The 25317-nt window shown below is 38.8% G+C and overlaps 1 protein-coding gene across 24 annotated transcripts in view; it reads left to right on the top strand.

Annotated features, from left to right (window-relative positions):
* The window catches only part of PKP4 (plakophilin 4), a 249719-nt gene that overhangs the window by 27416 nt on the left and 196986 nt on the right, over positions 1-25317 (top strand). Inside the window, exon 2 of one of the 24 annotated variants that reach the window (XM_013984160.2) lies at positions 15162-15200. The exons of 21 other annotated variants lie outside the window; for them this stretch is intronic. In XM_013984160.2, coding sequence (XP_013839614.2) covers positions 15182-15200 — 19 coding nt within the window. In that variant the 5' untranslated portion in view covers positions 15162-15181. Of the gene's footprint in view, positions 1-15161; positions 15201-25191; positions 25296-25317 lie in introns of those variants that run through there. 2 more of the 24 variants (XM_021076432.1, XM_005671859.3) reach the window with 2 other exon arrangements.

The raw sequence follows: 25317 nt of genomic DNA on the forward strand, positions 1-25317 counted from the left end.
ATTTATTATTTAGTCTCTGACTTACTGTGTGACCCAGACAAAGCAGTTCTTTCTCCATATCATGAAACAGAAATGTATTCCAAAAAAAAGAAATATATTTCTAATGCTTTGTGATTTCTCTTGGATTTATGCAAATTTTGTACTTCCCTCTTATTTTTTTTTAATTGAAGAATAGTTGATTTACAGTATTAGTTTCAGGTATACAATCTAGTGATTCAATATTTTATAGGTTATATTCTATTTAATGTTACTACAAAATAATGCCTGTACTTCCCTGATCCTTGTTGCTTATTTAATACATAGTAGTTTGTATCTCTTAACCTCATACCCCTATCATGCACCTCCCCCCCTTGCCTCTCCCCACTGTTTTGTTTTCTATGTCTGTGAGTCTCTTTCTGTTTTGTTACATACATTTGTTTTTTGTTTGTTTTAATATTCCACATATAAGTAGTAATGTGTGTATTTGTCTTTCTCTGACTTATTTCACTAGGGGTAATACTCTCTTAAGTCTATTTGGATTGTTGCAAATGGCAGAATTTTATTTTTTTATGTTTGAGTACTATTCCATTTGTGTCTGTGTATATACATTCATCTGTTGATAGACACTTGTGTTGCTTCCTGACTTGCCTTATTCTTTACCCCAATTTCTCTTTGTATCTTCAAGGAGAGATTCAGTTTCAGCTCATTTCTCATGTTACTTAACTCAATGTTGAAATCCAGGGCTTGCCCATAACTTAGCTTCTCAGTTTTGCTTCAGCTCTAAGTATCAACCAGGGCTCCCCATGTGGCTTAAGTCTTCTTTTCTCAGACCCATCCTTTGTTAGTTTAGAAGAATGTTGGAAAGAGAGGAACTCAGTCTTCTCAAACTTTAGCTCAGAACTGCTGTTGCTTCATGGAGAGAGCCAAATACAGACTTCTATAGCTATAGGTCCTTTTCTACTCAGAAGTTATTGCCAGCTTAGAGGTTTTTCTGATTTCTGTTGAATGTTTCCTTTCTTTCTAATTTTAAGTAGCTAGCAGCTTTTAAAATTCACTTTCCATGAAGAATCTTTGTTTACAAATACCTATTGTTATACAAAGCCACTTAATAAAATGGCCAGTATTTCTTTAGAGAAAGGGAAAAAAAAAAAAATTCCCAGGATATTTAAAGAAAATTATATGAATAGCAAATTACCAAAATTTTAAAACCAGAAATTTAAGTGCTTTTAAAAATTGAGATATAATTCACATACCAATTCCATGGTTTTTTAGTACATTTACAGAGTTGGGCCGTCATCGTCACCATCTAATTTCAAAACATTTTCATTACACTCTCTTCATGCCCCCAATAAGTCCCATGTCTGTTAAGCAGTCATTCCCCATTTCCCTTCCCCCCTGTCCCTGGGAACACTACTTTGTCTGTGGATTTACCTATTCTGGATATTTCCTATAAATCAGGTTGTACGATATTTGGACTTTTGTGTCAGACCTCTTAGCATAGTGTTTTCAAGATTTATCCATATCATAGCACAGATCAGTATTTCATCCCTTTTTATGAATAATATTCTACTCTTTGGACAGACCATCTTTTCTTATCCATTCATCAGCTGATGGACATTTCGGTTTGCATTTTTTGACTGTTGAGAAAACGCTGCTAAGGAGTTCCTGTCATGGCTTGGTGGTTAACGAATCCGATTAGGAACCATGAGGTTGAGGATTCAGTCCCTGGCCTTGTTCAGTGGGTTAAGGATCTGGCGTTGCCGTGAGCTGTGGTGTAGGTTGCAGACGTGGCTCAGATCCCGCGTTGCTGTGGCTCTGGCGTAGGCCTGTGGCTACAGCTCTGATTGGACCCCTTGCCTGGGAACCTCCATATGCCCGCAGAAGTGGCCCTAGAAAAGGCAAAAAGACAAAATAAATAAATAAATACAACAAAAAGAAAATGCTGCCAAGAACATTCATGTGTGTTTTTTATGTGAACACGTGTTCATTTCTTCTGGGTTTATACCTAGGAGTGGAATTGCTGGGTCATATGATAACTCTGAGAAACGGCTATGTCCAAGCAGCTGCATTATTTGACTTTCCCCCCAGCAGTTGATGAGTGTTCCAGTCTTCACATTCTCACCAACAATTGATATTGTCTGTCTTTACCTGTAGGCTTTACCAATGGGTATAAAGTCACAATTCATAGTTTTGACTTTCATTTCCCTAATGACTGAAGATGTTTGAGCATATTTTCTTGTGCTTATTCACCATTAGTAGATCTTTGGAAAACTATGTATTCACTACCTTGGCTGTTATATGATTGGCTTGTTTTAAGTGCTTTTGTTGCAAGTATTATTACTTTTGGGGAAAGAAAATTTTGTAGGAATGACTTGTCATGTGTGAATAAAATACATGTGGAGAATTAACTACCACATAACACATAAAAGCAGCAAAATGGGTTATACAAGTGAACATTACCCACCCAGAGGTATTACTGAAGTGGTGCCAAAGTAGTTTATAGCTTTAGTGTCAGATTTTAAACCATTATTGTTAATGTTAGTGATGTCTTACTAAATTTCTACTTAAAGTAATATTGATAGATTTTGTAGATTTGTTAGCTGAGGTCTGTCATGCCTTAATTACATCGTTGCTATCTTATACATATCCAGTAGTCACGTTTAACCATGTAAGTTTAAATTTAAATTAATTAAAATTAAAACTTATTCCTCAGTCACACTTGCCACATTTTAAGTGCTTGAGAGCCACACACAGCTAGTGGCTACCACACAGAACAGCGCAAATATACATTTCTGTCATCACCAGAAGTTTGGGCTGTGTTGATTTAAAATTATTTTATTCAGTTGTCCCCAAGTACCAGGTCTTTAAAAAGGAAAAAAAAAAAAAAATGACATTTGATTAAGTTGCTTCCATAGTTAACATTGCTTTGAGATAAAGACTGAAAGCCTGACCATGATCTACAAGGCCTTGTGTGACCCACCTTCTCTGTAAGTAGAGGTTCCAAATTGGCAGGCTGACCTGTACACAAGTCCAGATGTCCAGCTTCTCTTAAAATAATAGCCATTGTTTCTTGAGTGCTTACTAGGTGGAAGGAGCTATTCTAAGTATTTCTCACAACAACCCAGGTAGCTCATTTAACAGAAGAGAACATAGAGACACATAGCAGTGAAGAATGTCATCCGGAGACACACACAGCTAGGAAGTGACAGAGCTGGAATTTCAGTCAAGGACATTTGATCTAGACCCCATGCTCCTGACTACTTGCCTTGCTGCCTGAGATAGGCTCTCAGTGTAGTCCTTAACACCACTGTTCAGAATTTCATATTTATTTGTAGGAAGTCTCACTACCCCCTCCAGAAAGTTAAGTTCCATGAAGGAACTGTAAGTTCTGTGAAGGAAGAGCTATGTCCTTTCCCCCTTTACCATTTTATTTGTAGAACTCATTAAAGCGTGTGATGTGTAATGGATGGTCAGTGTATATTTATTGAAGGAATAAATGAAGGTGATTTGATGTGCCCCATCACGGAGCTTGAACATGAGACCAGAACCTTTTATAAGCAAAAATATTTAATCCCTTAGTTCATTATCATCTGTAGAATCAGTAAATGATACTGAAATTTCTCTAAAGCTTGTTGGATTAAAAAAATGTGTAACTGCATAATGGCCAAAGATTTGTTTTTGTGGTTTTGTTTTGTTCAAGAGTATGAGAATAGGTATTAATTAGTTTATGTTCAGTAACAGCCATCCATAATGTCAATAATTAAAATCCATTGGCATATATAATCTAATTAAGGTTATGTTTATAGTAACTTGTTATTTTAATTTATTTAAAACTATTAAACAGCATTCATATTTTGTTACCAAAAGGAAATGCTGGAGTTCCCACCCTAGCTCAGTGGTTAATGAACCCAGCTAGCAACCATGAGGTTGCGGGTTCGATCCCTGGCCTCGCTCAGTGGATAAAGGATCCGGCGCTGGGGTGAGTGGTGGCAGAGGCCGGCAGTTACAACTCCAATTTGACCTCTAGCCTGGAAACCTCCACAAGTGTGGCCCTAAAAAGACAAAAGACAAAAAAAAAAGAAAAAGAAAATGCACATTTTGATGTGGACCACATTGAATTTTTTATTTCCAATTAAATCTATGTAATCATTAATGGTGCAGTTCAAAATAAAAGCATTATAAAAATGGAATTTGATAAAGATAATTGTATTTTTGGCATTTAATTTGTAATTATAGTAAAATTATTTTGGAGATACTTGACAGCTCAGTTTTTTAATTTTTTACTTTTATGAAAGTTTCTATTTGAGTATATGTTAGATTTTATATAAGAAAGTTTTATTATATTAAGTTGTATGAAGTATGGAGACAGTATTAATTACATCATAACAAGTAGAATGTTTTTTCCTTTGAGGTTATTATTAAAGTAATAAATCATGGTGAAGTCAAGACATTTAAATAGAATATGACTGAACATTTTCCATTGTATCTTATGGATTTTTTGGAAAGCTAATTGTTTATTGGCAATGTGGAACTGAGTTTTAGGTGAAATTGAAGACTTAAAGCACGAAGACTGGAGTGACTGTGAGATCCATTAAGCCTAAAGAACTCATCCAGCTTTTTGAGCTGTGTTTCATCTTATTGAGAACTGAGGGCAGGGGGTCAAGTAAAAGGTGGGGTTTAGAACAAAGTGGGCCATATTCCAAATCCAGCTCTTCTCAACTAAACCATAAAGCAGAGAACTGATTAAGTAAAGCATAGTAAATTAGCATCTGTTACATAGCAAACTGAATTTAGGAAGCAGTCTAGGAAGATACTTGAAAGATGTGCCTTTAGTATCACCAACGGCATACCATTGTCATGAGTTATAGAATAACGGTGATTGAAAGTCATTCTCTCTGCTTGGGATGGTCCCTCTAGAGTGTGGAAAGCTTGAGGCTGGATCATAGTCAATGTGTGCGTCCAGTGACAGTTTTTGTAGGTGCAGTAAGGCTGTTTGGGCACTCATCATTTTGGTCATACCTGTATATGCAAAGAATGGTTATTGTCAGAATTACCTTAACATTTTAAACAAAAGGAAAGTATCTTCCAAGCAATTCCTATATAACATCATGGCAGTGCACTGGTGTTCAGCCCTAATATATACTTCTTAGAAAATACTACATCAACATCCTTATACATGGTATAACTGTAAACAAGGGCGGGACAGGGAACACAGAGAAGTGCCTGGCACATGGGGTTTATCATACAGTGATTCAACCTTTAGTAGTGATTATAGCACAAGCCTGGCAGCTTTGTGTAATAGTTAAAAAGAATCGCAAGTGACATAGTAAAGCCTAGGGCCATAAAGAGGACATTTTAAACTGGCACAAAGCCTTTTTAAAAGTGCTTTTGTATCAACAATACAGTAGTTTTTTATATTTTCCCATTTACCAGTTGTCTTCACCATAATCTTTGGAAATATATAGTATTACCACTGTATATGTTTATGTACCAGGAAACTCACTGAAAGAAGTTTGTAAGGTGTCTAAGATCTTGCAACTTAGTAAGTAGTAGAATCAGAATCCAAACCTTACTTTTCTGATGTAAAAAGAAAAGGCCTCTAGAGTTCCCATTGTGGTGAAGCAGAAACAAATCCAACTAATATCCCTGAGGAGCAGCTTTGATTGCTGGCCTTGCTCAGTGGGTTGGGAATGTGGCATGGCTGTGAGCTATGGTGTAGATCACAGACATGGTTCGGATCCTGCGTTGCTGTGGCCCTGGCGTAAGCTGGCGGCTGTAGCTCTGATTTGACCCCTAGCCTGGGAACTTCCATGTGCCTCAAGTGCAGCCCTAAAACCTGAAAAAGAAAAAAGCCTTCTGACTGTGCTGCCATTCTGAGTTAATGTAGGCAACATCCTATGTGGGAAGCACCCATGGTTTTGGAATTTTAGTTTGTTCAGGTGTAATGTTTATATAACAAGTTAAATTTTGATAGACGTGCTAAAAGAACTTGCATGCTGTAATAGTTTCTGCAAATACTCTTCCACACTTTTTTTTTCTTTATACGCTTTGATTGCTGAGGAAGGACAGCACACTATACTACTGCCAAGCACAATTCTGGCTCATAGGGACTCAGTGATATAGAATGAATGAATGGAAAACAAAAATTTGACTGATGTTTGTGTCTCATAAATACAGCGATGAAATGTAACGTGTAAGATAAATTAAGTAGAAAACTCCTGAGATGTGCCTAAATCATAAACGAAAAGGGTGATTTGTTCCTTCAGTTAGGGAGTTATTCACTTCTGAATTCATTCCACAGTATCAGATCATATTCTAGGTAAAGCCTCCATGTTTTTCAATTCTTCCCACTATACCCACAGATTTATCACTGCCACCTACTAAATCATTCCTAACCATTGTCTGTGTACAGTAGATTTCTACACACACACGCACTACAAATCAAATTTCACATTCTCATGAAGCCAGTTTATAAAACTATTTTTGAGGGAGAGGTGTAAGATGCAGATAGGGTATGAACTTTAAAATTGTATAAAAGCTTAATTTAACAAGTATTTGTCAAGCCTACTGTGTGCTCAGGGTATCCTTTTCTCTAGCTCTCATAGCACATATTATCCCTGCTAGAATCCTTCGCTTTCTCCTCAGCACTTCCTTCTCTTCAGAGATGACAGACAGTTCGTTCAGCCTTACTTGACAACTCAGGCTTCTCCAGAGCTGGTGCCTTGCTGAATTTGCATATATACCATGTGCTCTTTCCTTATTTTTTTTCCCATGTACCACTTATATTGCCCTATAATATGAGGAAGAATTCATAAAGAAGGGATCACCCCTGAGCCTGTCTTGACTCTGTTCAGCGCTCACTGTCTCACTTATACCCAGATATCCATGTATGGTAGGATATGGTGGATAGCTTTTAAGGGAGCCCACAGGGGTTCCTGCTTCCTGGGATTCATAACTTTATTTCGTCTCTTCCATTGAACATTGTTTACATTTATTATTCACTTCTAGTAAATAGACTGTTCCGTAGGATTGTGGAACATCACTTTCAAGAACAGCAATGTTATCAGTATTGTGGTTCTTGATACCTCTGTGGTGAAAGAACTTAGAGGCTCCTAAGTTAGGAAAAGACGAGGCCTGTGACTCTTTAAAAAGAGCTGTCCAGACTGCGGTTGCCTAGGGGACATGGGGGGAGGGGTGGATTGGGAGTTTGGGGTTAGTAGATGCAGACTATTACATGTGCAAGGGATAAACAACAAGCTCCTGCTGTATAAGCACAGGGAACTATATTCAACATCCTGTAATAAACCGTAATGGAAAAGAATATGAAAAATAATACGTGTGTATGTATATTTGCTGTACACCAGAAATTAACACAACATTTAAATCAATTGTACTTCAATAAAGTACATTTAAAAAAATAAATAAAAGGAGCTAGCCCAAGAGTTCCTACTGTGGCACAGTGGGTTAAGAATCTGACTGCAGTGGCTCAGGTTACTGCGGAGATAGAGGTTCAATCCCTGGCCCTGTGTAGTGGGTTATAGGATCCACCATTGCAGCTGTAGTGGTGGTTGGCAGCTGTGGTGGTGGTTGGCAGCTGTGGCTTGGATTTAATCCCTGGCCCAAGAATTTCCATGTGCCAAGTGCGGCCATAAAAAATAAATTAAAAAAATAAAAAGAAGCTACCCTAAAGGTATCTGGAAACAGATAAGAACAGGCTAAGTCAGGCGCTGACCTTCAAGAGAAGCCTTGTCTTCACTTCTGTTGACCACCTTAGTGGTCTTGGAGAAGGCGTTATATCTCTCTCAGCCATTATTTTCATTTCTCTGCAATGGCTATGGTTGAACCTGAGGATTATGCTCTGTCTCCTAGTTCACATTCACTATATCCAGAAACCTAATATTTTGCTTTGTGATAAGGATGTTTAATTTACAACAAAAACCAAAACCCATCCAGATAGAGTGAAGTTAATTTTTTCCTTCAGAAACTTTGTTATAGGTATCATCTTAAGTCTTCTTTATGTGTGTGTGTGTATATATATATATATATATATATATATATATATATATAAATGATTTTTATTTTTTTCCATTAAGTCTTCTAATAACATTTCACTGGATATGTGCATATCTGGACTTCTGTTTTTTGAGTTACTATTTATAGTTAGGCATCCTAGAGTTATACTTTTTATAGTTATGAAGGCAATTTTAATATGATTGCACTATCTTTTTGAGTTTGTGTTCCTGACAAATCAAAAAGTTTTCTGAAGCTAAAAATTTCTTGCTAGGGGGAAATGATATGTGTACCTTTCTCTACACTGCATGTATTTTGTCCCTCCTGTGGAGTTGGTATGGCATCATTTCTGTGCTCTAAAATGTTCTTGGTCTCTAATCATGGCACTCAAAATACTGATGGGGGTTCCCATGACCCTTTGGCTGCCTGCCTCAGCAGGAAAGGCAGGCAGATGGATTTTTGCTATGAACTTTCTTTGCTGAGCCCCTTCCCACTCAGGTAGCCAAGGTTTATTAACCCATTCTTTTCAGAGTATCAGAAACTGAATTCTCACTGCATTCAATCTCATGTAATTTACAAAATTTTCTTGCCATGGGAGATCAGTGGAAATAATTTTTAAAGCTATGTTTATCAAATACAACAAATGTAGATATGGAAAAAAATATAATTATGTACAGCAAAACTTTAATGAGATATAGTAGGAGGACAGGGCCGTGTGGGGAATCTGGATTCCTCAGGTCTGGCTGGTGTACTGATCAGCTCTAAATCCTTCATCACTGCTCTCTCCCACCCCACCTTTGAGAAAACATCTAACAATGTGAATCATTTTTCTTCAACTGTTGGTCATTCTTAAGGAAGAACAATTAGGAGAAATCTCAAATGGTGTCTTTAAATAGGTGCATGAGAGACACTAGATCAAACAGTTGGATTTAGTTAAAATATTTTCAGTCAGTTTAAGGGTATGCAAATCATTAGTACCAGATGGCGTCTACCTAGGATTTTTGAAGGGTGAAATTGGGATACTTGTAGCCAGAATGTGTGAGCTTAGCTTATGAAGAGTTATTGTGCCAGCAGATTGGTTGCTGCCACTGTGCACATAGCAATGCAAGGGGATTTAGGGCATGAGTTGTCTACCTTTCTTTCCTGTTTGGCTTCTGGTGCCTCTGTGATAACAGACCTGGTTACCAAATCCAATTAAAAACAAACAAACAAACAAACAAAAAAAACTTCTTTGCTGGGAAAGCAAATGTGATATGTGCAAGGAAAAATGTTTACTAGAATGTTTTGAGGGGGTTAAAATATACCTAAGTAAGGTCTATGTATTTTTGTATACTTTCAGTAAAAAAAAAAAAAAAAAAAAAAAAAAAAAAAAAAAACCTGTAACAAATTTCCATTTTTTATGGCTGTTTTAAAAAATTACTGTTGGGCTTTAAATGGTGATAATAGTTAATTTGTCATAGAGGATTGAAGTTTGGAAGTGGGAAATAGCAGGTCAGAATAAGGAGGTATTTTTCTGGAGGGAGAAATGCAAAGAACAATGCTCCCTTGGAGTCAGCACAGGGGTGGTTGTAAATGTCCATTTAATGTGCTTGAGGAGGGTGTGAGTGTCAGGTTTTTAGTAGGGAGGACTCCAGAAGACTGACAAAACCACTTTCATTTGTTCTCCCTATTTTGCCCACATTGCTAATCTTTATTTTGTAGAAAGTTTCTGGTTGGTTCTTAGTGAAGGTTGAGTTGACCCCCATGTATGTGTCCCATACCCATGTATATGTCCAAGGTGATCACATATATCTCAGTTGATGTATCATTGTTATCATTGGTCTGGGCCAAGCCACTGTTTTATTAAATCTTTGTTATCACCAAGACTTTGTACTCTTGTATAATGTATATTTTGTGTTATTTACATTGTTATTACATTGTTACATTGTGTTATTTACATTGTTACATGAATAGTATTATTCTCCTTCAGACAATATTTTCACCCAGCAGTTTATTTTAAAGGTCTGTCCCTGGTCCTCTGTGACTGGTTGTTGATTCTGACTACTGTTGAGTATTTTATGATGTACATTCATCCACTTTTAGCTTTCCACTCCTGTGATGGTAACCCAGACTCCTTCCACCTCCGCATCATCACAAAGTGGTGATGTCCCTTGGGACCTGTGTGACAGTCATCACACAAAGTCATAAACTGTGAGTGCATTTAATTTGCATAAGTTATACCTGATGATCTCTAGAATGGCTTCATCCATCTATGTATCCCCATACCCCACAACACTTGGCATAGTAAGGCTTTCTAATTTTGCCAGGGTGTAAGGTATAAAATATTTCATTTTTAGTTGTATTTCTCTGACTGTGTGCAAACGTCATCATCTCTTCATCTGCTTGGTTTCTTTTGGGGGGGTATCCTCTTGTGCGTCTGTAATTTTTTGTATATAGATTTTCCTCGTTTTCTGTTGGGTTTCCCACCTTCTTAGGTTGTGTTTTGTTTTTTGTCTTTTTGCCTTTTCTAGGGCCGCTTCCCGCGGCACATGGAGGTTCCCAGGCTAGGGGCCAAATCGGAGCTGTAGACGCCAGCCTACATGAGAGCCACAGCAACATGGGATCCAAGCTGTGTCTGCAACCTGCACCACAGCTCACAGCAACACTGGATCCTTAACCCACTGAGCAAGGCCAGGGACCGAACCCACAACCTCATGGTTCCTAGTCGGACTCGTTAACCACTGAGCCACGACGGGAACTCCCCCATCTTCTTAAGTTGATTTGAGCGACATTTCTTCTGTTCTGAAAATTAATCCCTTATTAAGGAATTGCAAAAATCTTCTAATCTCTCATCTGTTTGTAAACCTTATCCATGGAAAAGACATCCTTAAATGTACTTTATATATAGTATGGCCTTATAGTTTGTAGGTTTAAGTTGTACCCTACCCCTAATTTTCAAAGATGTTCTCCAGAATTTTCCTTTTTTAACTTTATAGAGTTCTTTCACAATTTGGCTTTCTTCCAACTGGAGTTCACATGTCCCAACACCCTGATTAAAGTCTTCAAGTGGTCTAAGTTGCCTGCAGAGTGAAGCCAGAGCACCCCAAGTGTGTGTGAAACCCCTTGAGGTCTGTCTCAAACCTTTCCACCCATTTGGAAGTGCCAGCACTGTACACCTCGCTCACCTATGTACTCCAGGTGCACAGAATTTGATGTCTAAAGACACCCCCCAAGGAGTTCCCACCGTGGTGCAGTAACGCCTGGAGTTCCCGTCGTGGCGCAGTGGTTAACGAATCCGACTAAGAACCATGAGGTTGCGGGTTCGGTCCCTGCCCTTGCTCAGTGGGTTAACGATCCGGCGTTGCCGTGAGCTGTGGTGTAGGTTGCAGACGCGGCTCGGATCCCGCGTTGCTGTGGCTCTGGCGTAGGCCGGTGGCTACAGCTCCGATTCAACCCCTAGCCTGGGAACCTCCATATGCCGCGGGAGCGGCCCAAGAAATAGCAACAACAACAAAAAGACAAAAAAATAAAATAAAATAAAATAAAAAAAATAAAAACGCCCCCTAATAGAAAAGTGAGCATTGTGACATAACTGAAAAAGTATTTTCCCTACTTAAATCATTTTAAGGCCTGGAAAGAGGCATTCTTTTTTGTTCATTAAAAAAAAAATAGAAATACATCTATTTAAATTACAGGGGTGGTACCTTTTCATTACCTCAGAAGTCAATACAAAAATGTGTGAAGTAGGAAATGAAAAATTTTAAATCCTAACCTTTTCAAATGACTATGTTTTTCTCTTTATTGTATGTAGACTTATTAGAGCAGAGGGCTGGAGAGGAGTGTCAGAGTCCCAATACCTAGGCCATGTTCCAGACCAAATAAACCAGAATTGCTGGAAGTAGTACCCAGGCATTGGTATTTTTAATAGCTCCTAGGTGAGTCTGGTATGCAGCCAGTGTTGGAAATACTAACTTTTACAACACTTTAAAAAATAAAAATGGATCATACCACATATATTGTTCCACATCTTGCTTTTTCCCCAAGTACTTGCTATGTGAGATTTAAGAACCCTACCTTTGGTTTAAAATTTAACTGTAATGCAAAACTCCATTTATTTTGAAAAGCATACCAGCCCTGTTAGGCAGCTTGATTAGCATTATAGAATATTTATCTTAAAGTGATTAAGTATTCTTGGGAGTAATGGTAACTTTTGACTTACATGTTAGTATAACACTTCCTTTTTTACATTAGGATTCAGAGTATGTCAAAATTTACAATGAATGACCAGAGTCCATGTGGCTACTTTGTTTTCATCATGCCAAATGGCAGAACATAGTCAGGTACTCAATAGAAACTATGGTTTGTAAAAATTAGAAGCCTCCCCCACCCCCATTCAATTTACTCAAGGTTAAATTGTTTTTGTTTGTTTTTCCTTTTTTAAACTGAGTCGTCTTATCTCTTACCCTCAGTCATTCCCTCTCCTCTGCCTTTTCTTAAACATCTCTCTCACCAGATATTAACCACAGCCAGAAACCTGCTTCACCTCCTAAGAGCTGCCCTGCTCCCTGGATCTTTCAGTCCAGGACCTGGTGCTGTCTCCTCTTCCTTAGCCCCTACCCCACCCCTAGCCCCCCTTCCCTCCCTCCCTCTGCTCTGCTCTCCCTCTGCTGGGGAAGATACTCCTGATGTCCTAACAGGTCTTCCACACCTCATCTTCCCAGCAGCATCTGGTCCATTGACTACCCACTCCTTAGTGAAATTTCTTTTCTTCCTTGCCTATTAGAATCCTGTTTTTTCTGTCTCCTTTTATCTTCCTGACTCATTTCCTAAGTTTTGTTTCCAGCTGACCACTTTTTTTCCTTATAAAAGTGTTGTATGTGTTTACAGTTGATAATATGGAATAATAAAGAGTCTATCTAAAAATCTCACCACTCAGAAATAGCACTTTGGATTTTTTTTCATTCTTTATGAAAAATGAGATCATGCTACTATTCAGTCTTTAACCATAGCCTTTATTTCCTTCTTACCTGGTCATATGTATTTACCAAACTATTTCAGTTTTGTTACTATTTCGACTTTTAAAAATGGAGTTCCTACAGTGGGTTAATTATCTGGCTTGTCTCTGTGGAGGCGCCACTTTGATCTCTGGCATGGTACAGTGGGTTAAGGATCCTGTGTTGCTGCAGCTGTGGCTGAGAGTTGATTCCTAGTCCAGGAACTTCCACATGTCTGCAAGTGCAGCTAAAAAGGAAAAAAAAAATCTTTTAAATTAATATTCGTAGTCCTTTTGCCTTATTCTTTTTCTCAGAGATGTACACTTTTGTGTTAGCTATGTTAGCTATTTTTCTCTGTTTCTTAATAACATGGCTATAATCTTTTTTGAATCATCAAATTAATTATCTCTACACTTCTTATTCTTCTGTAAGTGAAAATTTCTGCCTTAACATCTCTTTCTTCCCTTTCCATTTTCCTAATATTGACTTTCACAGTCTTTAAAAATTAAAAGACTATTAATTGTTTGCATTATTTTGACTGTAAATATCATTCTTTTGTCTTTCTTTTTGTATTTATCCTCCAGTGGAAATACTTGCCTCGTTTTTCCATTTCCTTAATTTTGTTTTGATCTATGCCTGAATCTTCCCATACCCTCCTTTAGCCTCTTAGTACCATTTTCCATATGGTGGTCAATCTCGCAGATAATAATTGTGCTTCCTTGTTTTCTTTTGATCCCCCCACCTTGGGGCCAGCCCTCGGTCTTCCTGCTTCAGGCTGGGATAGTTGCTCTCTTGGGCTGCTTCACATTGTCCTTGCACCAGAGTAACCCTCATCCAGGGACCAAAGAAATCCCTGACGCTTTTGCATGTCAGGAAATAAACTCGTTAGCAAATTTGGGCATCCGAGACTGTCTCAGAAAGCCTCTAGTCGTGGTGGGTGGCAGGCACTTGCTGCTGACAGTGAGCGTGGTCCAGCCTGGCCTTTTAACCTGTGTGTGCCTGCTCATTTGTCCACACACTTCTGATATCTCAGGAATGCTAGTCTCCGTCTGACCATTGGTGTCCTCTTTCTCCTTCTCTCCTTTGCCCTGTGTAGATCCCTTCCCAATCTTTCATTCTTCTGTGTGCTTATTGATTGCACTGCTAACATTTTTTGGGGGGGCTTTGAGGAAGAAAGGAATGGAATTCAAGGGTGCAAGATTCATTTAAAATGAGGCTGACATTTTCAGACTTCAGCAAGTAGGCAGACTCTTACCATTATAAAAATTAGATCATTTTCTTTTTAAATTTTAGGAACTTTAAATGCTTCAGTGATGAAGAGGGAAAAGCTCTTTGCACTTAGCATATTTCTCATTATACAACTCAAGATACTCATCTATTATACTACTTTAGGCATTTTGCTCTGTTTTTAGCACTCTAGCACAAGAGGTTATATGTTTCATTATGTGCACTCTGAAAATCACTTGATTTCAGTAGTAAAATTGTTTTTGTAAATTGTAGAGTGGGAAATGAGTTCTGTTTAAAACAAAAAAGACTTCGTAGTAGCAAAAAAAAGTGACCTTTATATAGTCTTACCTGAAGTTCAGTTGAAATATCAACTGTGCCAAAAATATGCTGTGAACTAAGAAGTTATTTGCAATAGTGTGTATAAGTAACTTAAAATGCACCTCCGTTAATTGAAAATAGATGAGCAAATTATGAACCTGATATGTCTGAAGTGATGATTAATAATGTTAAGGATGATTTATTTTGGAATAAAATATTTAAATGGAGCAATAGTAAAAAACGTTAAAATATAGAAGATTACTTTCATTATTCAATTATTTTTATTTAGATTTTTAATGTGAAAATGTCTAAATGATCTGCAAAGACTTGAGATATGAAATATCCTCGTAGATAAAATTCATTTAATATTTTTAGTTTGTTATAAATAGTTACAGTTTTTAAAAACCAACTAAAAGTTTTAGTTTTGCCTTTTGCTTATTCTTTTAATTTGAGCAAATATTTTAACTGCTTTGAACCTATTTCCTTGTCAAGTGAAGTTAGGATAATTCCTACCTCTAGGTTTTATGCACGTGTGTGTGTTTTAACTTAGTGAGATGCAATAAATGGCTATTTTTTTTTTTAAGTTCTGCCTTTTTAAGCAATAAAAGAAAAGTATAGAAACAACATGGTACTTTTTTGTTTTTTTTTTTTCAGATTGACAAAGACTGGAAAGAATGATAGAACCTCATACAGGTGAGGGTCAGTGAGGCCAGCTCACTTTACCACAACTCTTCTAGAAAGGAAGTTGGCACTAGGCACCAGCAGCCTTAAAAATCCAGAAAGTACATTTGGTTCATGATCTAACATTCTGTAAGGTAGTAATCACTCAAGCGGACAAAGACTGTTTTCTGCTGAGTTGTTTAGAGTATTAAACACTATACATCTAAATATTAGGCTAATACATAATATGACATACTTGTTTGTAGCCAATAAAGATACCCCCCCCTTTTTTTTTTTTTTTTTTTTTTTTTTAAGGAGCGGTGCATTATGTATTTTTAACCGTTTGTTTTGGTAAATAGAATCAGCTTAAACATTTATTTTTTTAATGACTACAGTTATATGCTAACTTTTGCTATTCTGTGTGGGCTGCATTTGTGTTTACATTTTTGAGGGCCCTGCCTTCTTCCTTGGCTCTCTGCCTAGTTTATAGCTCCAAGTTCCCTTTCCTTTTGCCTGCTTTTTCTACTCCTTTAGTTTCTTTGCCCTGGCTTGCCCAGTGCTTGACATAAGTCACATGGAGAAAATTTATACTGGTTGAGGAAAAGTTATCTTCTCTTTAAAAAAAAAAAAAAATATATATATATATATATATATATATATTCTAATTCTTTAAAATGTGGCTGTAGAAAACAGTTTCCCTTTTTTTTCTGTAAACGTATAGGGTGGTGGTTGAGAACTTTGGAATCAGGTAGACCTGGGCTTAAATCCAGACTGTGTCACCTGCTCGGTGTCTGACCTTCCACAAGTTACTTTAACTTCTCTAGCTTCCGTATTCTCAACAGTGAAATAGGGCTAATGTGTAACTCAGTTTTGAGGATTAAATGATATAAAGTGCTCAGAGCTGACTCATAAGTATTCAATAGATGATTGCATTAACTTTTCAAAGAAGAGATGGAGACCAGACATCATATTTCAAATACTGTGCCAACTTTTGAAACCCCAGTAAATGTTGCCTACTCACTGTATAGTCAAAAGCCAAAATGAAACCAAATCAAACAAATCAACAAGACAGAAGTGTGGAGTAGAACTCAGTTTTATCTGATGCTTTAGAAGTATTGTAAACTTAGATGTGGAGTGTGGCAGAAGGAGAATGAGGAAAGGATTATGGGAAGGGGGAAGAAAACAAGTCTCAGCCCCCAACTAAGTAAAAAGATAAATGATGACTGGATGATCCCTTGAGGCAACGTGAGGATGGGGACAAAGAGGGGAGGGGATTCTCAACTGTGCAGCTTTTTACACATTTTTTTTTAAATTTGAATATAAAGTATTTTGAAATGGGCAAAACACCTACCCAGGTATAAAAATATTTTAAGAATCTCCACTACATTCCCGTGACGGACTCTGTATGTTGGTATTTTGTCTCAGGACATTATCAATTTTATTAGTTTTATGTAGTGTTCCAAAAATATTGTGTTGTGAAAAGAATTTTGTTTCTTGGGCTTTATTTTTCTTTTCAGCATTCCTTTGGTGGTAAAAATCATTGGGAATCTAGTTTTTTATGCTAATGTTGGTGGTATAGCCATCTTCCCCAGGATGTTTCTTCTACTCTCTGGGGATCTGCAGTGTTAAACACATGGACGTCAGTTTTCTGGGCAGATGGTCAGAGGTCCCTCCAACACTTACTCCTCTCTGCTTTGCTCATCTCTGCACTCCTGAGCCTTTTGTTCAGACAGTGCTGTGGCTCCTGTACCAGAAGTGGGACGGTTGTCAGTGGTTTTTTTTTCTCCAAATGCAGATTTGGAGAGATCCAGGTGCTCTGCATCTCCTGGCAAACATGGCTTTCTCTGGCATAGCTGGTGACAGTGACACCACAGCCTGCGGCCACGTAAGAGAGCACACTCCCCACCTCACCCAGGGGTTGAGCCCATGGGGCCAGTGCATCCATTTAGTGCCCCTGAAACCAAAATAAGTGTGGAAGTTTGTGCAGTAAGCACAGCAAAACAACCCACATGAAAGAGGCTGCCGTGGGGTGCCTTCAGGGGTCCAAAATAGCAGTTTCTTTAGATTCCCTGCATGTTTGAGCCACTTTTATGGTGGCAAAGAGGGACAGGTTGTGAAACTTGATTTTAAATGCATAAAACAGAATGACCCATTGGGCTCCTCTTTGGTTAAAAAATGGACTTCTTTTGCATCAGCCCTGAGGTGTGGACATTGCCTAAGGGTGCATAACTGTCAACCCCAGTGGGCAGTGTTTTCAGTGGGGCCCCCATCCTGAACCCAGAGCAGGCCCCACAGCTGTCCTGCCCTATCTGGAACCCTCTGTCAGTGAAGCATGCCAGCCAGTGATCCACCTTGCTGTTTCCTAGCTTGTTCTTAACAGCAGTTAGTTCCTTGTGACCCCAGTGCATCTGTAGCTCTAGAGAAACTGTACTGCCCCTGAGTTTGGGCTGGGTAACATTTAACACATGCCTGCATTTAAGTTGCAATAGCAGAGGTTAGTGTTCTGATAATCCTAAAGGGTAATTGACCAAGTGTCCACTGGCCTGGAGAAAAATTTGTATTTGTGTGGGTGGCAAAGCAGAGCACCACTGACCCCACTACAGTTTGAAAGCTGGTGGCCTGACTTCTTGGCAGTGTGTTCCAAGTCATGCGATTGCTTTATACTTATTCTTCATCCATTTGGTTAAAAATGAAATCAGTTATTTCTGGAAAAAAATTGATAATATTTACACCAAGTTAAAAAAAGAAAAAAAAAAAAAAAAAAAAGCCCTTGCCCATAGATGTGTCTCGTGCTTCTGAAATAAAATGAAGGATATTGAAGCACAAAGAATATTGAAATTCAGGGCTTAGAGAGTAGGATGCATGAATTGATCAATGTCTCACTTCCCCATACTTGAATTTGGGATTTCTGATTCTATTATTACGCACAGTAACATGTAGCAGAAAGTGAGATGGTACTCTCACAGAAATGTTAGGAAGTTCTAATTGTGCTAACACTAGAGAAAGCAGCCATGAAAGTCTTCTTCAGTAGTAAGTTGTTGGCACTTTTATGGACAGTATATAAGGTAATTTAGTGTGTTTTACATTTATGGATAATCAAGGAAGACTAATCTTGCATGTTTTTTTCCTAATTGCTCTAATTTTAGCACTCCCATCATTTCTCTTCCTACCAGACACCCAAACGCAGTGGAGTGAATGCACACATAGCACCTTGGCAAGTGTGAAGGCCCCAGTCAGCTCAGTTGCCTCTGTAGACAAAGCAATCATCCCAATAACTGCCAGTAATGACAACCTTGTTGATTATACCAGCCAAGGTCTATTATTAAGTGTGCAGAAATTTTTGTTTTTGCCTTAAAAGTATGTTTTTGTTCTTTGGTAAACATGCATAGTAGCAAAAAGTAAAGATAACCCATCCTTATTAAAACCTGAGTTCTGTAAAAAAAAAAAAAAAAGGCACGACAGCTTTCCCTGTTTGTAGACATTTTGTTTCCCTGAGCAACAGAAAATGCAGTCCTTATTTAACTTAGTGGCAATGCTCTGGAAAAATAAAATCCTGCAGATGGCAACAGCTTGCATCTTTTTCCCACGGAGATACCTCCAAGACAGAGTCTCTAGGCTTACTTCACCCATGGAGTCCGCAACAATGTGTATGAGATTGAGCCAGCTCTCCTATTAACCCAGAGCCCCTCTGGACTGTGGAACTGCTCTTGTAGAGTTGTCCACATTGGGGCTTGAGCCTGGACCGAGCAAAAGCAGCCAGTTACTAATGAAGCTGTGGTTCCAGATTTAGGTCCTTGCTGGCCTTCATCAGCATGACCCACCAAATCCAAATCCCCTGTGTCCAAACTGAGCTCCTGTCCTGGGCTCTTCCTCTTGTTTTCCCTCGTTTCACTCATGGTACCAACCATCAAACAATAGCTCGTCTTTGGTTTCTCTCCTTCCTCCGGCCCCACATCCAGTTATCGAGGCTTACTGACTTATTTGTCTGTTAACTTATTTCTGAAATATTTCTGAAACCTGGAGTCTCAGCTCAATGCCCACTTCCATTTTTCCACCTCCCTTGTTGGGATAGCTCCCAGTGAGGCCTCCTGTCTCCTCTTCTTCCCAGTCAGCCTCACATGGTGCTAACGTGCCTTGCTGAGACGTGAAGGTGAAGGCATCCGTCTTCTGCCCAGCTATTTCTTTCCATTGGAGCCCTGATGCTCACCATGCAGACAAGGCCTTGTCTGCAAGGCCAGGGTCCCTGCGTTGCCTAGGATTCACCACTGTCCCCTCCGGCTCGCAGCCATTCAGCCAAACCAGGAGAGCAGTTCTACCCACAGCCTGCAGTGTGTTGCCCCCACTCTTGCTGACGATGCTCTTCACCTGCCTTGACTCTTCTTCCCATGTGTTACTCACTGTCCAAGGGCTTCACACCCAGTAAGGCTCTGCTCAAGTATTTCTTCCGAGAGATGTTCCCGACTCCAGCACCCTGCTCCCTGCTGCACACACACACATGTACACACACTGTTTTCCAATTTATTTGTACCTCTGTTATTTTAATGACATCAGACAATTTGAAACTCTGTGTTTAAGCCATATGTCCCATTATTTACTTCTGAACTGAATTTATTTGACGTCAAGATTAGCTTCTGATTCACCTTGTTATTCTCCATGGTCCCAGGTGTGATGTCCCACACATAAATCAATAAATGGATCCAGAGATCGTGATTTTTAAGATCTCCACTTATCTGTGTTTTGTCCTCTACAAAATGCCTTTGATATTTGGTAATATTTATAAAATTGTGTAGAAAGTAATGTTAAGAAAACCATTTTGGGGAGATCCCGTCATGGCGCAGTGGTTAACGAATCCGACTAGGAACCATGAGGTTGCGGGTTCGGGCCCTGCCCTTGCTCAGTGGGTTGACAATCCAGCATTGCCATGAGCTGTGGTGTAGGTTGCAGACGCGGCTCAGATCCTGCGTTGCTGTGGCTCTGGCGTTGGCCAGTGGCTACAGCTCCAATTCGACCCCTAGCCTGGGAACCTCCATATGCCGGGGGAGTGGCCCAAAGAAATAGCAAAAAGACAAAAAAAAAAAAAAAAAAAAAAAAAAGGAAAACCATTTTGGGCCAGTTATGTGTGTTAACCAATTTCTGAGTATTTTGTGGTAACATTTATCATGTTCTATTTATAAGCCTGGAAAGATAGCCTTATAATAGAAACAAAACGAAGACACACATACCTTTTCATACTCTGCATTATAAATCTATAAATCAATCTAATGAGATACGTTAAATGTGTTTTTTACATTTCTAATAGGCCAGTGGGAGTTTGTGTGGTGAGGAAATCATAAGGGTTGACTACTGTAAGTAATGATTTCCATCCTTCTGTTAATCATAAAAGGTTTTGTATAAGAGGGAACATTTCAGACTCTAATATTACAGGGGAAGAATTTCAGAGAGATGTAGATTTCTGGGAGAAATTGTGGACTAGTGAAAGGCTGTATTCTGAGCTCTATGACACTTGTGGCTTTTAGAGCTATCTGTCTGGTCGTTCTGGTGGTCAGCAGCTGTGTTCTGGGCAGAATGGAGCCCAGAGGTTATGACAGACCCAAACTCTTAATGCCCAGCCTCCCTGCTTTAACTCTGATGATGAGGCTGCCCTTATATAAGGCGTCATCTTGCAGAGCTGTTGCTTTGTCTGAGAGCTCAGAAACCCAGGAAAATCAAGCTTAGCTGCTAGCCCTGGCACAGATGGGTTTTAGACTGAACTTCACAGGGACAACAAGCATCTTAGAAACTCCCTAAGGAGGGTCCGGGCTCAGCAGTGCTCTGAGAACACTGTGCTCCCCTGGGCAGGCTTCCCTACTCTGCTGCCTCCTGGGCTGTGGCCACAAGCGGGCTGTTTGCTTCTGAGTTATGTTACCAAGAAGAATATCATTACCAATGATAGCGTCTCACTTAATAGATTATAACAACAACAGCTGCAACAAAAATCCCAACATCTATTGTTGCCTTGCACCTCTGCTTTTTTGGCCTTTCTGGGTATCCACTCATGTCGCCTAAAGGAACCATTTTATTTCTAATTGCTACATGCCAGGATGTTTTATGTGCTTCTGTTTCTCAGCATTCCGCAGATGCCACATTACTCAAAGCTGTGCTTTAGTGCATCTTCACAGATTTCTCCCTCCCTGCCCTGCATGGTCTCCCTGCTGGAGGTTCTCATGTAGCAGCTGCTTGCGTACCCTGCTGACATCCATCCACAGCACTTGTCCAGCCCACGGAGCAGAATTGGAGTAAGCACGGCTTCAGTGCTGGTGAACTGGCTAGGCTCCAGGACTTGGCCACTGCTGTCTAAGCATCTGATGTTAAGTGTTCTGTTGAAAAGGCAGATTTAATCACTTTAGTGAGGGCAGAACCAAGTTTCATAGCTCTGTGAAGAATGTGTGATTCTTATTGCAGTCTCTCTGAAGTGTGTTGGTATTGACTCATTTTCATACTGTCTTCTCTGCACATGTGCAATATCACCAGGCAGTTGTTTACTAAAAGGTTTTCTTGCTTCAAGCAGGTTGTGACCTTGATCTTCCCATGCACTTTGCAGTGCCTAGTATCTTTAAGACTACAGGATCACTTGTAATCACCCAGGGGCTTCCCCAAATATGTACTTCAGGAGCATTTTGGCATCAGGCAGCTTCTGGACAATCTTTGTGAAGTACATTGGATCTTGCTTACATTCTCACTTGGGTTTTCTGAGGGCCATAAACACTTGGCGAATGGAAGCCATTATATATGACTTTGCTTTACTGCATTTCATGACCATGCACATGGATTTAAAAGACTATGATTATGAAACCTCAAGATCTTAGTGAGCAGTCATGTTTTAGGAACTGAGATAATCCACATTGGCTGGTGATGTAAACTTAGCAGATATCTCGATGATGGTTTCTGGAAATAAGTTTCTGGACACATTAGGGACCCTGAGGTTCATTAGAACCCAGATTTCTGCCTTCATAGCTTAGGGTCCATAAGAATTCTGCTTCTAGTCTCTTCTAAGATACATCTTTCTGCTCATGTTTTGGGGGCTCCCAAAACAGCTTTCAAAGAAGCTAGATCTCTCACTCCCAAGCTAGTGCCCTGGGCTGGAAACCTTAGTTTCCATCATCTCTCAAGGCCCTTAACCTTAAAATTCCATGACAAGATACCTCACCTTCATTTCTTGCCACTGCTCTTTCTCTGACATCTTACCTCCAGGTCCTACGTGGCCTGGAGTTGAAGTGCCTTCTCATCTCCCTTCCATGTGGATCACCATAGCCACTTTTAGCTGAACTCCTGCTGCCACCAGGCTTCCCTCACTTCTCTCTGGTCCCTCACGCCAACTTGTCTCATGTCAAACAAAACGTTTCCAAGGCACCACTACCCATTAGAGAAATACCTAAATGCACTTGTGCAGTTAGAGACAAAAGTTAGTTTGTAATATTAACTCCCATGTTAATAGGTGCTTGTGGTGATATAGAACGTTGGCTTATGGGTGGTTCAGCCTCTATGGTGTGTTAGAGATGGGGTTTGTAAGAATAAAAGTTAGACATTCATAAAAAGAAAGAATAGTAAGCACTACCTGTTTTAAAATAAACTTTTGGCAGAAATCCTGAGACTCTGCTCTGTGGTCTTCTATTTATACATTTCAGAATGCTGTGGGAATTCTCGGTAAGAAGTGCTAAAGGCTTGAGGCCTGTCTTATACCTCTCTTAGCACTGCTATCCACATCTGCTTTGCATAAATTCAGTTAGAACCTCCCTTCATAGGAATTCTTCAGCCTAATTAAAACTTTGAGCCATAACACATGTGAAAGAATTGGAAGCGCTCCTGGAAGTGACATTTGTCAGATGATATAAGCAATATCCAAGTTGTTAGCTGTACTTGCTGCACTTCTGATATTTCATAGATGCACATCTACTCATGTAGAATATATGTCGAAAGGAATTTCAGTGACGTTTTATCTTTAGTTTGTTTCATCTTTAATTGGTAGCTAACACTTTAGCATAGATTCTCTTGATTTTCCTTTTACCTCTAATTTCCTCCCTATTCAGAAATATTGTGATAACTTATTAAAAGATATTTCAGTGGCTGAGCTTGCTGTTCAAATGAAATCCTGTAAGTAATTTTATAAAGGAAATAATTTTTTTTTTTTTTTTTTTGCTTTTTAGGGCCACACCCTCGGCACATGGAAGTTCCCAGGCTAGGGTCTAATTGGACCTGCAGCTGCTGGCCTACACCACAGCCACAGCAACGCCAGCAACCAACGCATCTGTGAGCTACACCACAGCTCATGTCAACACTAGATCTTTAACCCACCAAGCGAGGACAGGGATCAAACCCACTTGCTCATGGATCCTGGTCTGGTTCGTTACCACTGGGTCACAATGGGAACTCCAAGGAAAAAATATTTTTGTAAAATGAAATTATATTCACATATAAAAAGTAAGGTTTTATCAAATTATATTTTCTTAGATGGATACATTTGTAATTTTTTAAATTATGCCTTGGAAAATTAAGATCTTCCACATCTCATCAAAATTTTATGTTGAAATTTTGGACCTTCCAAATACTTAAAATACTGCCTATTTTTTTTTTTTATGAGAAATTTTAGTAGCTGGGCAAAGTCAATACCATTCATTTACTTAGAACTATTTTTAATTCCAAGCCCAATAAATGAAATGTTTTTGTGTTAATTATTGACATTCTAAAAGTGCAACACTATTCCTATAATTAAGAAGAAATGATGATCTTTAACATTTTTATTATAAGCTGTCTATAACATAAATCCAAACTGTATCTTCGTCTTTGTGTACATGGTTGTGAATGCATTCTCCTTCATTCTGTTACCTCTGACTTGTTGTTTGGGAGTTCTCAGTCTTTAGAGTGTATTGGGATCACCTGGAGGGCTGCCTCTTCCCAGCGGTTTCTTCAGCAGGTCTGGGGTTTTTGCTGGGCCAGGCTTTCAGGAAGCATGGTTAGGAAATTTCATAAATAGTAATTTATTGAGATTTTCAAATATAATGAGTTTGAGGTACAAGAGACCATAGAAGAGGTAAGAATGGTTTACCAGATTTTTTATGATTCCTAAAGTTATATTTAAGTTGCTTTTTAGCCATATTCCCTTTCTTGCTGTTCTCAGGATATTGCATTTTACTTACTTTGATTGAAATGTACATAGTGCCAACAGTGTGATGGTATTACTTGATAAATGACCAAATACATGTACATTTGCTAGTTTTCATTAGTAATTTGAGAGGTGGTGAATGGAGCATGCAATGACTTTTATACTATGAACTTTGCATCAGTATTAGGAACTCAGAATAAATAGGTTTATATGAAGCACATGCCCAGTGCCAGTTTTCTATAAAGGGGACGTCCAGTAAATGAAATGAGCAAATGAGTGTATAGCACTTAATCTCCCCCCAACATCATGGAGTTAGTTACTCCTTGCCAACTTGGCTCATCTCCAGCTTTGAATATTGGAGAGTTAATCTGGTTTTTCAACTTTGCCGTTTTTACCATCTTTGTTGCTCATGCTTGTGTTCCTGAGGGATGGTTATCTTACCAATAAATTTAGCTCTTCTATCAATAGTGGGAAACAAGTTAAACATAAAATTAAGCCTTCACTTTTCTCTTACTTGTTAGTAATCATTATTTACTGTATAGGTTGTATTAAATTTTTAAAAAGTTTCTTTGAGGATTGTTTGGGTTCATTATTCACACTGGCCTTATGATCTTCTAATTATATATTTTCATAAAACTTTATTAGCTAATCTAGAATATGTTAGATATTAACTTATTAGCAGGTTAGATATTATTTTTTAAATGTGTCCTACAGATTCACCAGAATTTCCAATTATCATTACATTCTAAGTTAATTTTGATAGTTCCCCAAATGTTGAATACACTGAATATCTATGTAATGTTACATTTTCTAGTTGTTTCAGTGCAGTTTCACTGACGTTTTAGCTTTGTTTTTGTTGTCTCCGGTTGATTATGACAGATCGAGTCACTGTAGATTACCAGACTACCTGCTCATATCAGTGTTGGCCAAGACACTTCTTCCATATGAGAAGATGGATAGAAGAGCTAACTGGTGTTTTCAGGTGGAAAGTAAGAGAAATTTTCTTTCCTG

This window comes from Sus scrofa, chromosome 15 (genome assembly GCF_000003025.6).
Source record: "Sus scrofa isolate TJ Tabasco breed Duroc chromosome 15, Sscrofa11.1, whole genome shotgun sequence".
Taxonomy (NCBI): domain Eukaryota; kingdom Metazoa; phylum Chordata; class Mammalia; order Artiodactyla; family Suidae; genus Sus; species Sus scrofa.